Genomic DNA, 12,113 nt, shown 5'->3' with positions numbered 1-12,113 from the left:
CACCTCTCCTGTTTCTCTTTGTGCCCCAAGTCTTCTCGCACGCCATCGTCTCGGGGCAGGAGGCACACACCTGGACCAAGCAAATACAAACAAAAAGAACCATGGAGACTTGCGACGGCGTAGATGGCGTCGCCGGCGCGCCGAAGATGACAGAGTCGCTTATTTTGCAGCAGTGCCGGACGCACCAGGGCTACTCGACACCTGAGCTCAACGAAAAGCTCTACTTGCACCACCTGGGCTTCACCCAGCTCGACGGCCTCGCAGCCTTCACCGGCTGCGTCGTGCTCTACCTCGACCACAACGCCCTAAGCGACCTTGCCGGGCTCGCGGCGCTTACCCGCCTCGACTCCCTGTACCTTTCCTGCAACGCGCTCTCCCACCTCGACTCGATGCCTCGGTTGCCACTCTTGCGCACCTTGGACGTCGCCCAGAACCAGATTGTGACACTCAACGGCCTCGACGAGGCGGCGCCGCAGCTACAGACGCTGCTGGCAGGACGCAACAAGCTGCAAAGTCTCGATGGTGTGCAGGGGCTTTCCGGCCTGCTGTCGCTCGATGTGTCGCACAACTGCATCGAAGACGAGGAGGCGACGAGTGCCTGTCTGTGCGGCAACCGCGCCACGCTGCGCACCCTGCTGCTTCATGGAAACGAGCTGTGCCGTCGCACCCCGCACCACCGCAAGCGCTGGATTGCAGCGTTTCCGGCGCTGCGGTTTCTCGACGAGTACCCCGTTTTCGACGACGAGCGCGCGCGTGCCGAGGCCTTTGCCGGCGGGGGTGCGGCAGCCGAGGCGGAAATCCGCAGCGCGCAGCGCACTCGTGCCCTCGCCGAAGCGCGAGAGCAGTTCGCGTACTACGGCGATATCCGCGAGGCGCAACGCGCTGCCCGGCTCCGCAACGGTGCGGAAACGCAAGCAACCCCGTACTTCCTCGCCCACACACCAAGCATCAACAAGACGGTTTTGCAGGACGCCGAAGACGAACCCATCTACATCCCAGCAACACGCGGCGCTGCCGTTCACCAGGACCCGCTGCGTGGGTGAGTCGCGTGCGAGAAGTTGTTAGTTCATGCTGGCCATAGCAACGCAGCTTCTACATTGTTTGTGTGCTAAGCATCTTCATGTACAAGAGACAGAGCTTTGAATCGGCGGAAAGAGATGAACCGCGGAGGGAAAACCAGAGCATGCCGCGGCGGGTGCGTCCCCCTACGTCGCCTCCCCACTCCACCCCCAAAACCCTTGCCGCTTGCCATCTTTGTTTCCTTTGCGGGCGCAGCCGTGGCGCGCGTTTCGGCCCCCCCCCCACGGGCGGCCGTGGCCTTGGCCCCTGGCGCACGCGCCTCTGGCTGGGGGGCCAGGCCATCGGCGGGACGGGCGCTGGAACACCCCACAGGCGAGGGGGCCGCGAACAGGGTTCGGGGGGGGGGGCGTTCCGTTTTTTTTTTGCGCATTGCCGAATATTCCCATGACCCAGGCGCGCCGTCATCGATGTACGGGCATGCTTTTATGCGACGCGACGGGACCCGCGCAGGAAGCAAACCTTCGCGGAGGCGTCCGACGTACCCCGGGGGAAACAACAGTCAAACAGAGAGAGCGAGGAACCAAGCGCGCACGGTGCGCCCGGGACGCACGTCTTGCAACCACTTTTTCTTTGTCAACACATCCTTTTTTCTCTTGTAGGACGAAATTTAATCCAACTCTACCCGGCTCTGTCGCGGGCCCATCGCATGATGCGAAGCAGCCGTAGACACGCGTGTTACAGCACAATGCACTGGCGCAGTCATCTGTGAACGGCCCCTGACTCCACCTCTGCTCACCCACCTCGCAGCCGGCCCGTCCCATCATGCCGGCCACCACCCGATGCATTCCCCGCGCGGCGGCCCAAGCCTCCCTGCTCACCAGTGAGTGGTGTGAGGGCCGGGGGTGAGATATATGTTCAAATCCTGCCGGCACTTTGGCTATCATGTAGGTGGCACAAGCGTGTTTAGTGTTGCAGGTTGCCCCGACGCCACGTCATCCACGACCTGACCGCCGACATCAGTAGCGATACACCCGCTCTGACTTTCCCACGTCGTAGGTGCTTGACCCTGTCACCACCACCGCAAGTGGTTCGGCATTTGACACCTGGATATGCAGGGGTGGGTGGGCTGCTTGGCTTCGTCCCACACAGGGTGGTGGGGGGCTCTCTTGGGCTCTCCAATACCACGCTGTGTTGCTCCGCGTCGTCAATGTCTGGCAACCAGTACAAAAAGGAAAAAAAAGGTAGTGTAAGCAACGTTTTTTATACACAGGTCTGTCGTGACTCTTTCGCAGAGAGAGAGCGGGCACACAGCATTCCGCGAAGGCAAGGGGAGGGGGCGTGCGAGCAGCGACGACGAAGCACGCCGTAAGATTGGGAAACGGCAGATTCAAAACCCCGTCCGCCCCCTGCGCCTCTTCTCTCCATTCTTCCGCCTTGTGACCGCGTACTGCGCGCGCCAGCATGTGAAAGGTGAACGCTTCTAGTCGAGGGGGACCGGCGCAATCGTCTCCGTGATCTCGACATGCTCTGCGGGGTGGCGACCGTACCGGACGAGCAGGAAGATCTGGAATATGCACGCCAAGGTGCAGAGCACGTTGGGAATCGTGATGTACATGTCCAGGCTCAGCAGGCCGTACAGCATCCACAGCACGCTATTCAGCGTTGCAAACATGACAGTCGCCGGCTGCAGCGGCTCGGCGTTTCTTTCGTGGATGATTGCCTTTGCCATGCCTAGCGGCGAGCTCAGCATGAAGACACTACAGCAACCACCCAGGATGCCGTTCAGCTGTGCGGCAAAGTCACTGCTCGAAAAGTTCATGAGATAGAGAAATAGCAGCAGGAGAAGTGCGATTAAAAATATGGTGAGCGTCGCTGTCTTCAACGAGGCGCCATAGCTCGTTGACTTGAGCACATGACCCGCCTTCTCCTCCATGCGGGCGACTGTCAGGAACGTCAGGATGCAATAAGCGGCGACGGCAGAGCCGAACGTGTTGCAGATAATCACCGGAAGGGCTAGCGTTTGCACGCCGTACATACTCCACACGTTGCAGTTGAGGAACTGCGCGCAAAAGAAGGTGATTGTCATGCTGCCAACCGATTTGGCGGCACGCATGCTCTTGACAGTAATCACGGGCGACGCCACCATGCACAGCGCCGCCAGTGTGGCGCACACGGAGATGATCTGGAGAAAGACACTCATTCTGTCTTCACAGTCGGCAACGCTCAGCAGCGTCTCTGTGTGTGAAGCAGCAACGGCAGCAAAGACGAAAAAGATATGCGAAGACGGTGTGGGGGAATAGGGAGAGGAAGGCGAGCAAGCGAATGAGGTAGGCCCCAACGCGTTTGTACGTGTGTGTGTGTGTGTGTGTCTGTCTGTCTGTCTGTCCGCGGGTCAAGGCCACCCGCGGGGTGGTTGTGGGGGAGTGCGGTATGCCCACGCTGGAGGTGCACTTTATCCTAGGCGCGACAACACCATCAAGTTATGGTCTTGGCCAACACCGCAGGTGAGGAGGCGGGAAGTGTTCGCGCGAGAGAGCAAGGCCAACGCAAACCTGTAGCGCGGAAATCACGCTTGCGATAACCACGGACAGCGAGGCAAAGGAGCGCGGGAAGCGAAAGGGGCGCCATGAGGAGTTCCGGGAGGGACGAGAGAACATGAGAGAGGCAGGGGATAGACAGTGTGCGGACAAGTGAACGAGAGTGGCAAAGACGCAGACTAGACCAACAGGAGCAACGTCCACAGCGGAGAGGCAGCGCCAGTGGAGGTGCGGCCATGCGTGGAAGCACAGACTATGCTGCATTCGTGTGACACTGAGAGGCCTGCCCTTTCACAATGGCTCTCTGCTGATGCCACGATATCGGGAAGAACGCACTTCTCACTAAACGTATGGGAGGCGAGCCATGACACACGGAGTCCGCAGGCAGTGGCTCCAGTTTTCACAGGAGGGATCACTTGCCCGACGCCTGTCGACATGACCGACCCAACAACGACGTTGAACCCGTATCCATTCATCACCGACACTAATTACCATCTACGACACCGCGTAGTGCCAGCCATTGCTACCAGCACATGAGCCTCGTGCGACGCGTCACCCTCTGCACTGTTCAAAAAGATTCGGTAGATGGACTTGTGAGCGACCCTGCATCAGTCGTTGAACACACGACAAGCACGGGCGCGGGAAGCGACACCAACATCGAGAGGGAGGTAACAGCAAATAATATCGACGCCAAAGCGGTGAGGCTTTTCGGTCGGCTGAGAGCGCGGCGCCAACAGAAAGAGAGGGGGAGGGGCGGGCCAACCGAAACAGAGGATACAGACAATCCACCAGCAACACGAACAACGACGGCCCCTCTCGCCATGCACGCACACACGCACACACACATAAACACACGTAGGGCAGGAACAGAGAGAAACGCACAACTAAAACCAAGAGGCACGCGAGGGAAATTCAATAGGATGAGAAGCGAGAGGCAGAGAGAGATAGTGAAGAGGAGGGGGATTACAAGATGGGGCGCATACAGCCATCATGACCCCAGCGGGAGAACAAATGAAGAGAGAGAGAGGGAGACAAACAAAAAGCAGAGAGATGAACGCGACAACGTCGATGTGACAAGCTCAGCTCTCGAGGAGTTCAAAGCAGGAGCAGAAGTTGCCCATGTGGCTCACCACGAGCCGGCACTCTCTCCATGGAATCTCGGTCTTTTGCAAAAACGAGAACGCTGCCACGTTCTTCTCGGTGCACGCGCCGAGCGTAATATGCGGCGTGTAGTTTTCGTGAGCGTACTTGCTCATGAAGGACAGCATCCACTCTGGAGTGGTACTGTTGCTATCGGCGGGGAACTTCCTGTGAAAGGCGGACTTGGCCACATCCTCCGAGCCTACCTTGACCTGGTACTGGCCCAGCTCGCGCACGATGGTCTCGTGCAGCCACATTAGGTTGGGACTGCGCTCCACCGTGATATTTGGCAGCCGCACGGCGCGTCCATCCTCCGTTGTTGCGAAGATCGGTCCATCAGCGACTCCGGTCAGCACCAGCGATTCCTTCGACTCCAACACATGTTTGCGGAACTTCAACCATGTCTCGCGCACAATCTCACGAACTGCCTTCAAGTCCAGCGCACGCGCACAGAACTGCATCACGGTGCAGTGCGCATAGCCATACCCTTTGCGGCCCTTCTCCGTGAGTGGCGCGAGGCCGTAGCACAGGGACGTGTCCTCGACGTCGTCATCCACTTCGACAGGGCATAGCGTCGATGACAGTGGAAGCGCCACCACGTCGAAGGAGGAGCTGATGAGGCACACATTCAACGCCAAGAGGGACATGGCCGATGGAAGCGGTGCGCGCGCACTCACACCGCTTCTGTGGATGCGGATTTTCTTCTCTCAATGATCTGAATCCTCGACACGCTCACACATACATGACAGCCGATACGAAGAGACTCGGAACTTGCGGGAAGGAAGAGAGGGCAAGCAAGATGCGACGGCTACTGGGATGCGACCCTGGAACGACACCGGCCTTCCCATACAGGAGTCTTCCGAAGGCGTCCGTCCAAGTTTAAGCGCCCCCTCCCCCCCCACTGTGTGCTTGGGTGAGCTGCTACACACACAAGCAAGGGCCAAGTAGAGGAAGAAGAACGCAGGCTAGCGCGCGGAGCAGACAAGTGCACACGTGAAGTGATCACAAGGCGAGAACAACAACAGAAAGGACGGAGCCAGTAGTACGAGTTAGGCAAAGCAGACGCAAGCTGAAAAAAAAAACGAAGCATACAAAAAGAAGACCGCGGACGCCCACAAGAAGCAAATCACCAAAGTCGCACAGCGGCCAGTTACAAGCACGAGGAAGAAAAACAAACAGCAAACACACGCACAAAGCCAGAGGGGGAGGGGAAAGACGGAGCAAGGTGTCGTACTACACAGGCACGCCTACACCAAGGAACAGCAGCCGAGGTGCCGTGTATCTTTTTTGTTCTGTAAGCAGATAAAAACAAAGAAGAACATGAAAAAAAAAAGCAACGTCTGAGACACATACACAAAAACAAAGGAAGCACGAAGAGGAACCGCTCTACAACGCACAGGCACCACACTTGTATACAGATATAGAAGAGTGTGCGTGGGTGGGTGGGTGTGTTTTGCCTGTCCCGCCGAGTTTTCTTTCTTGTGCAGCTGCCCGGATACGCTCGAGAGGTGGAAAAGGGCGCTTGGCAAAGCGCAAAAAAAAAAAAGGGAAGAGGAAAACCCGCAAACAAGGAAGACCACAGCACGGCTTCCTTGTGCCGAGGTGCCTGGCGCTTCCTCGATTTCTTACTCGGAACCTGTAGCACGCACCTCACCGCTGCTTCGTGCTGCCCTTCGAGTGCGAGAGGCCGGAGAGGGAAAGGAGCAATGCGGTGCTTTTGGGGGCGGGTGTGCCTTAGACGCGGTCAAAGGCTCGTCTCGTGCTTCACACCTGAGTGGGCCGAGTGAAATGATGGGCCACGCCACAGGTTGAGGGTGTAAGCGATTACGGACTAAGATTAGGCGCGCGCTCTCTAACGTCTGGCGATATGCCTGTTCAGCTTCGCAGGAAAGGCGACCGTGAAAGGAGGGAGACTCAGCTGTTGTGCCTCCTTGTCGCTGAGCACCGCGTGGCGATGGGGGGGGGGGCTCGGAAGAGAAATCGAAAACCGAGTAGTGGTCTGCTCACGCAGACAGACACACACACACAAGCAAAAAGAAAGAAGAGCCGAGATAGAAGAGGACTTCGTTTTGTTTGTCAGAAAAGTGTGTCTGTGGTGACGGAGAAGGAGAGTAGAGGGGGTGGGTGGCAGCAGGTAAGAGAGGGGGGTCGGGGCTGCGGAGAGACAATAAGTGGGAGAGTCCTTCCGGGAGAAAGTGGGAGTGGGGGCGTGGGGGCCTGCTCTTTCCTCGAAGATGCACCCCAGCTACGCTGCGAATTGGCCAGGTGAAGAGAGGGGCTAGAAGGGAGGTGGAAGAAGAGAGGAGTTAGGGAAGAGGTGCGGGTGCAGGGGGGGGGGGCTTAAGTACATTCATACGACCCTTTCTGAAACGGAGTGTTCTGTCGTCATCGCCATGGCTTGCAGAACTGCTCATCCTGGGAGTTGTGTGCTGCGGATCATCTGTGACCCGCCGGAGAATGACAGTGCTCGGTGAAGAACTCCTGACATCAGGGGGAGTTACCGACGCAGTGCTGCTCTGCGTTGCGTACCTTTTAGTGTGTGCTCTTGCCGGTGTGTCTGTGTGTGCGTGCGTGCCTGCTTCTGCTCGTTCTGCGGAAGATTCCGGGTTCGTCTAAAAGGTAATGAAGAGGGAGAAGCGACAAGGGATGGGAGGGCGAGGCGGACTGCCTGTGAAGCGAGCAGTCGAACAAAGGCGCCGGGGCTCAGCGCGTCTTTGGAAGCGGCGACAAAACGAAAAGAAAAAGCCCCGATGAGGGACGAAAGAAAAGAGCCGCTTCACAGAAGCTAAGGGAACCGCACACAAAGAGGGCAGGGAGTGTGGCAGAGATCGGCTGGGTGCGGAGGGAACTCGCAGTCGCCGAGGAGGTGAAGTAAAGCAGGCGGATCACGGAAGGCTGAGTCACAGATCCCCCGGAGATCCCGCGCGCACGCACAGCCGCAAAACACATTCGCTCACCACCACTCGAGTACACGCATGGACAGCGCGACGTCACCCTATAGCACCCCTACGCCCTACGCTTCAAAATGTATGCTGCTCCCTTCCGCTCCTTTCCGCTCCTCCCCAACAGGCGCGCATTCACGCCACCCATTCTTCATGTTTTGTGCCAGGCGAGAGAGAGAGATCAGGCGTTCGGTGCGGCACACGAAAGAGGCCACCCGTGTGCACAACACGGTGCTCAACCGAGCCCTCACCAGCGAGTGCTCTTATGCCGGAGGGCAAGAGAAAAAAAAGAGGCAGTCCGAAAGCAAATGAAAAAGGGTGAGCGAAGTTTGCAGAGGAAGAAGGTGGAGAGGCCGAGAGTGAGCGTCTCTCGCATCACAGGCGCAACACTAATAATAGAGAGGGAGTAAGAACAAGAGTGTAGCAGAACACACACACACACACACACACAACAGAGGTGATGAAAGACAACTGCACCATGCTGGAAAAGAAAACAAGCAAATCACAAGATTTTTGAGAGGGGGAGAAAGGAGAGGAAGAGACAAGGGTGCAGATCGCAACAACCCAGAGAGAGAGAGACGACAGCACGGCGTTGCTAGTGCGTGAGAGGGGCGGTGACGGTGGTGATCATCAGCGCCTACGAACCCGAATGGAGTGCCGAGTCACGTGGATGGCCCAACAACGAGAAACAGAAAGCTGGTAAGCGAGCGAAAGGAAAAGCCCCCTCCCCCCTGTCCACCACACCCTCCCCCTTTCCTCTCCTCTGCTCGCACTGCCACACTCGAAGACATCCGTGTACAACCATCCCATCTAACTGCTGTCGTCCGGCTTGTGCGTTTTGATGCGAAAACGGAATACAAGGAACGAAACATGGCAAGAGACACTAAGATGCCAAGCTCTTTTCATGGCGGTACATCGTGCATAAGCACGCATGTTTGTGTATAGAAAAGTGTTGCTGCACCACCACGCCAAGCGCTCGATCAGCACCCAAGGGAGGGAGGCCGAGAAAAGACGATGTAAGAAGAGTTCTCCAGGGACTCGATTTGTGGCCAACGACGTTCTATCCTTCCTCGAACGACCCCCCTCCTTCAGCCGGTCTTTCCGTAGACAGTGACTTGACCACACTGTCCTGCAGCGGTGGTGGCGAGAGCGCCTCGGCAGTCTCGTACATTTTCAGCCTCTCCTCCAGCTCCTCCACGCGACTCTTGTACTGCGCAGCGCTTGCACGAGCCTCCTCCAAACGCCGCGCGAGCCGCTCCACCGGCAGCAGCGCTTCCGTGATCTGCAGGGCATTTTTTGCCGGGTCCAAAGAATCCGTCATGTGCACGCGAGTCTTTTCCACCAGCTCTTGCGCCTCATCCTCCTCGCGGTCAATAAGAGCATGGTCGAGCAGCGTGGCGACCGGGTCTTCTTCGGGCATAAGGCTGGGCAACGGTGCCCGCAGATACCAGCGCACCTTCTCAGGTAGCACTTTCTGCACCTCCATCCGCTGCGAGAAGGACTCAAGGTCTTGCTGCAACTCGACGAACTCTGTCTCCTGCAACAGGAGCATTTGGCGACGGGCGGCACGTCGCAGGATGACGCGGCGGCGCAGCAGCGCCTCCGCCTCCTCCATTAGCCGTGGTCGCAGGCTCGTCAACGACAGCCGTGAAAGGATCAGCTCCACTACGCCCATTTCATATTTGGCCTTGCTCACCAGTCTCCGCACCTGGGTGATGTAGGCGACCAGCTGCCGCACGACCTTCACCTGGCGAGTCATCTCAACCTGATAATCCGCAATAATGGCCTCTGCGGCGCTGCGGTCCTGCTCGGTGCGCTCGAGGTATTCCGCGCAGGCGCGACTGACATTGCCGCTCTGGAATGCTTCTTCTGTTGCACGTTCACTCGCGGCGAGCTCCAGCAGCTTGGCGTGGTGCTTTGCGGCGCGCTGCATGAGGGATTCGACAGCTCGCACCCGTGCTTCGCAGAGCGCCAGCGGTGCCTCCAACTTCTGAAGATGCGTGGCATCAGTGGCACTCAGAGCTGGTTCTGAGGCCAAACTGGGCTCCAGCTCCACCAATAGCGGAAACGAAGCGGCTCGACCACACAACATGGGCGTTGAGACACCGTCGCCCCCGATCGCTGTTGCAGGGGCAGCAGCAGGAGCGGTGCCCGCTGCTGCGCAGGATCGCATCTGTGCGAGCTGCTCCTTCTGCGCAGTCAACGTCGCTTCCCGTGACAGCAACTCCTTACTTAAGAGAGAGAGGTGAAGCCCAACGGGCTTGCAGAGTGCCTGCTGTGCATGCGCCACGTTTCGCAGCTTCTCTTCCGTCGTGCAAACTGCCATGTCTGTCGTATGTGCCGGTTCAAGCGTGGATGCGGAGCAGCTGCGGTGGTGCGGATGGTGGGCGCCGCTGTAGACCTCCAACCACTCGAGCTGTAGTGCCTCCACGAGTTGTGCCGTGGTGGCGATGTCGCACAGCACCAGCAGGACTTGCTCATCATGCAGCGCCGCTGAGCCCTCGAGCGGGTCGAGGCTAGCGTAGTCAAAGAGCTCGAATACGGGAGGCTTGTGAAAAGGCAGTGGAACCGTCGGCGATAGCGAGGCAGACTCGGTAGTGGCAGCCTCAGGGGCCGCGGCGGCGTGCAGGGACGGCTCCAGCGCCTTTGCGAGATGGGACAGGAGCCCCTGCGCCGTGAACAGGTTGGTCGGAATGCAGGGAGTCAGGTGCGGAGACGTCCGAGCAGAGTCCGCACGCAGCGTCGGTTGCGCTGCCGCGTTAAACGACACCAAGGACGCGTTGCCAAATGGTGAACGCGCGGGCGAGCTGGCAGCGGTTGCCGACTCCAGCATAAAGTAGGGCACGCGCGTGCCGACGAAGGCAAACACAAGTTGCACCGTGATGCCGCTCATCTCTGCCTCTCGTGAGCGTCGATGCTCCGCGGGTGTCGAAAGTGTCAAAGAGCGACGCCCGCTCGAAACACGCTTTCCGTGCTTTCTGGTGCTGTCTGGCTTGACGCCGGCGGTGCACACTTCCTCGATCTCAAGCGGGTCGAGCGCTGCAGGTTCACAAGTGCGCAGTCGGAACAGAAAAAAAAAAAGATTGCGTTCTCTTTCTTTGTTGTGTTCGTTCCTGTCGGGCAAGAGATGTCCGTCTATGCAGGCGTTTCGAAAGCACTGCCTGCTGGAGCACACCGAGAGATGGGGGCGCCTTGACGGACACGCACGCAAGTGGCGGAAAATGTCCCGAAACGATGAGCCGAGCAAGAAAAAAAACACACACACACACACGCCACCCGCCCACAACAAACCACCAAGCGCGAGCGATACACGGAGGAGAAACCAGAGAAGAAAGCACCCAAGCAACAAAAGGTGAGTTCACAAACAAGGCAAGCAACTATGTATATACAGAGAGAGAGAGACAGAGAACGCTTGAAAGAGCTTGAAGGGCGGAGGTACCCTTAAAGCACCACTCCACCGAGAAGAGAAAGCGAAGAAAAAAAAAAGTGCGTCCGCAAATGCCGGAATACACAACGACACGCACGCACACGCACAGATAGACAGACGGAGAGATGACACGCACACACGTCCACTGAATCAAAGACGCAAAAGGAGACCCGGCAAAAAAAAAGAGTGGGGGACAATACAGAGAGGCAAAAGGGGAGAGAGACCTGCGGAGGACGGGGGAAGAGAAGCGAAGGGAGGGGGGGAGACGAGAGTACCCAGCCAGCGGAATTCCGAAGAACAAGGCGAGTGGACAGCAACAACGACCAATCGGCGAGCAAAACAAAAGCGTTCTACTCAGCAGCACATACGACAACGTAAAGCCGTGCAGTCGAAGAACAGGAGGAAAAACAAACGAAAAACTAACTTGCGAAGAGGAAGCAGAGCGCACTCACGGAGAAGAGAAGGCAACACGATCACCCAAACGGAGGCGGCAACGAAGAGGAGGACACGCACACACACAAACAAAAAACAGCAGGCAGCCTTTACCTGCAACTGTTGATGTCCATGTGCTCCCACAAGAACAACATAACCAAGATGACGACGAGAAAACCACAACAGAGAAAAAAACGCAAACAAGACAGAAAATGAAAGATTGGAGGAAGGCTCAGGGCGAAGAGAGAACAGAGGCCCACTCCTCAGTGGTCAACAACAACAACGAAGCAAAGTATGTCTCCACGCCTGGGGTTTCTATCGCGGCGTCACGTCTCCGAAACCGCAAAAGCAAATGACGAGGAAAAACAACGAAACAAACGGGAGAGATATTTTGAGGCCACCTGGGTATCGTGCCAACTCATCTAAGCTTCTGTGCGGCGAAGAACTGGAAGGGAGAGGGGGGGGGGCTAGCGGTGTGGTGCAGCAAAAACTCTGAGTCATAGAACCAGTGCGCGTCGCACATAAACAAAAACGCACAGAAAAATAAAAGACACAGAGAGCGAGCCAATGTGCGGCTCCCTCTCCGCACGCGATCAGAGGCTTGCGTGTGCGTGT

General features: G+C 57.6%; 4 protein-coding genes across 4 annotated transcripts; 1 reads left to right on the top strand and 3 right to left on the bottom strand.

The window, feature by feature from the left end:
- Positions 1 to 101: 101 nt before the first annotated feature.
- Positions 102 to 1,043, top strand: LDBPK_365110 (hypothetical protein, conserved; the record flags this gene model as incomplete). The annotated part of the gene is made up of 1 exon (XM_003865577.1): positions 102 to 1,043. One exon carries the CDS (start codon positions 102 to 104, stop codon positions 1,041 to 1,043), a length of 942 nt encoding a protein of 313 aa, XP_003865625.1.
- Positions 1,044 to 2,500: 1,457 nt separating this feature from the next.
- On the bottom strand, positions 2,501 to 3,220 carry LDBPK_365100 (hypothetical protein, conserved; the record flags this gene model as incomplete). The annotated part of the gene is made up of 1 exon (XM_003865576.1): positions 2,501 to 3,220. The coding sequence occupies one exon, from the start codon at positions 3,218 to 3,220 to the stop codon at positions 2,501 to 2,503; it is 720 nt and encodes a 239-aa protein (XP_003865624.1).
- A 1,416-nt stretch (positions 3,221 to 4,636) lies between these two features.
- Positions 4,637 to 5,344, bottom strand: LDBPK_365090 (hypothetical protein, conserved; the record flags this gene model as incomplete). The annotated part of the gene is made up of 1 exon (XM_003865575.1): positions 4,637 to 5,344. One exon carries the CDS (start codon positions 5,342 to 5,344, stop codon positions 4,637 to 4,639), a length of 708 nt encoding a protein of 235 aa, XP_003865623.1.
- A 3,355-nt stretch (positions 5,345 to 8,699) lies between these two features.
- Positions 8,700 to 10,532, bottom strand: LDBPK_365080 (hypothetical protein, conserved; the record flags this gene model as incomplete). The annotated part of the gene is made up of 1 exon (XM_003865574.1): positions 8,700 to 10,532. The coding sequence occupies one exon, from the start codon at positions 10,530 to 10,532 to the stop codon at positions 8,700 to 8,702; it is 1,833 nt and encodes a 610-aa protein (XP_003865622.1).
- Positions 10,533 to 12,113: the final 1,581 nt, after the last annotated feature.

Source organism: Leishmania donovani, chromosome 36 (genome assembly GCF_000227135.1).
Source record: "Leishmania donovani BPK282A1 complete genome, chromosome 36".
NCBI lineage: Eukaryota > Euglenozoa > Kinetoplastea > Trypanosomatida > Trypanosomatidae > Leishmania > Leishmania donovani.
The sequence above is the reverse complement of the archived record's forward strand: the minus strand, read 5'-3'. Positions and strand labels throughout refer to the sequence as shown.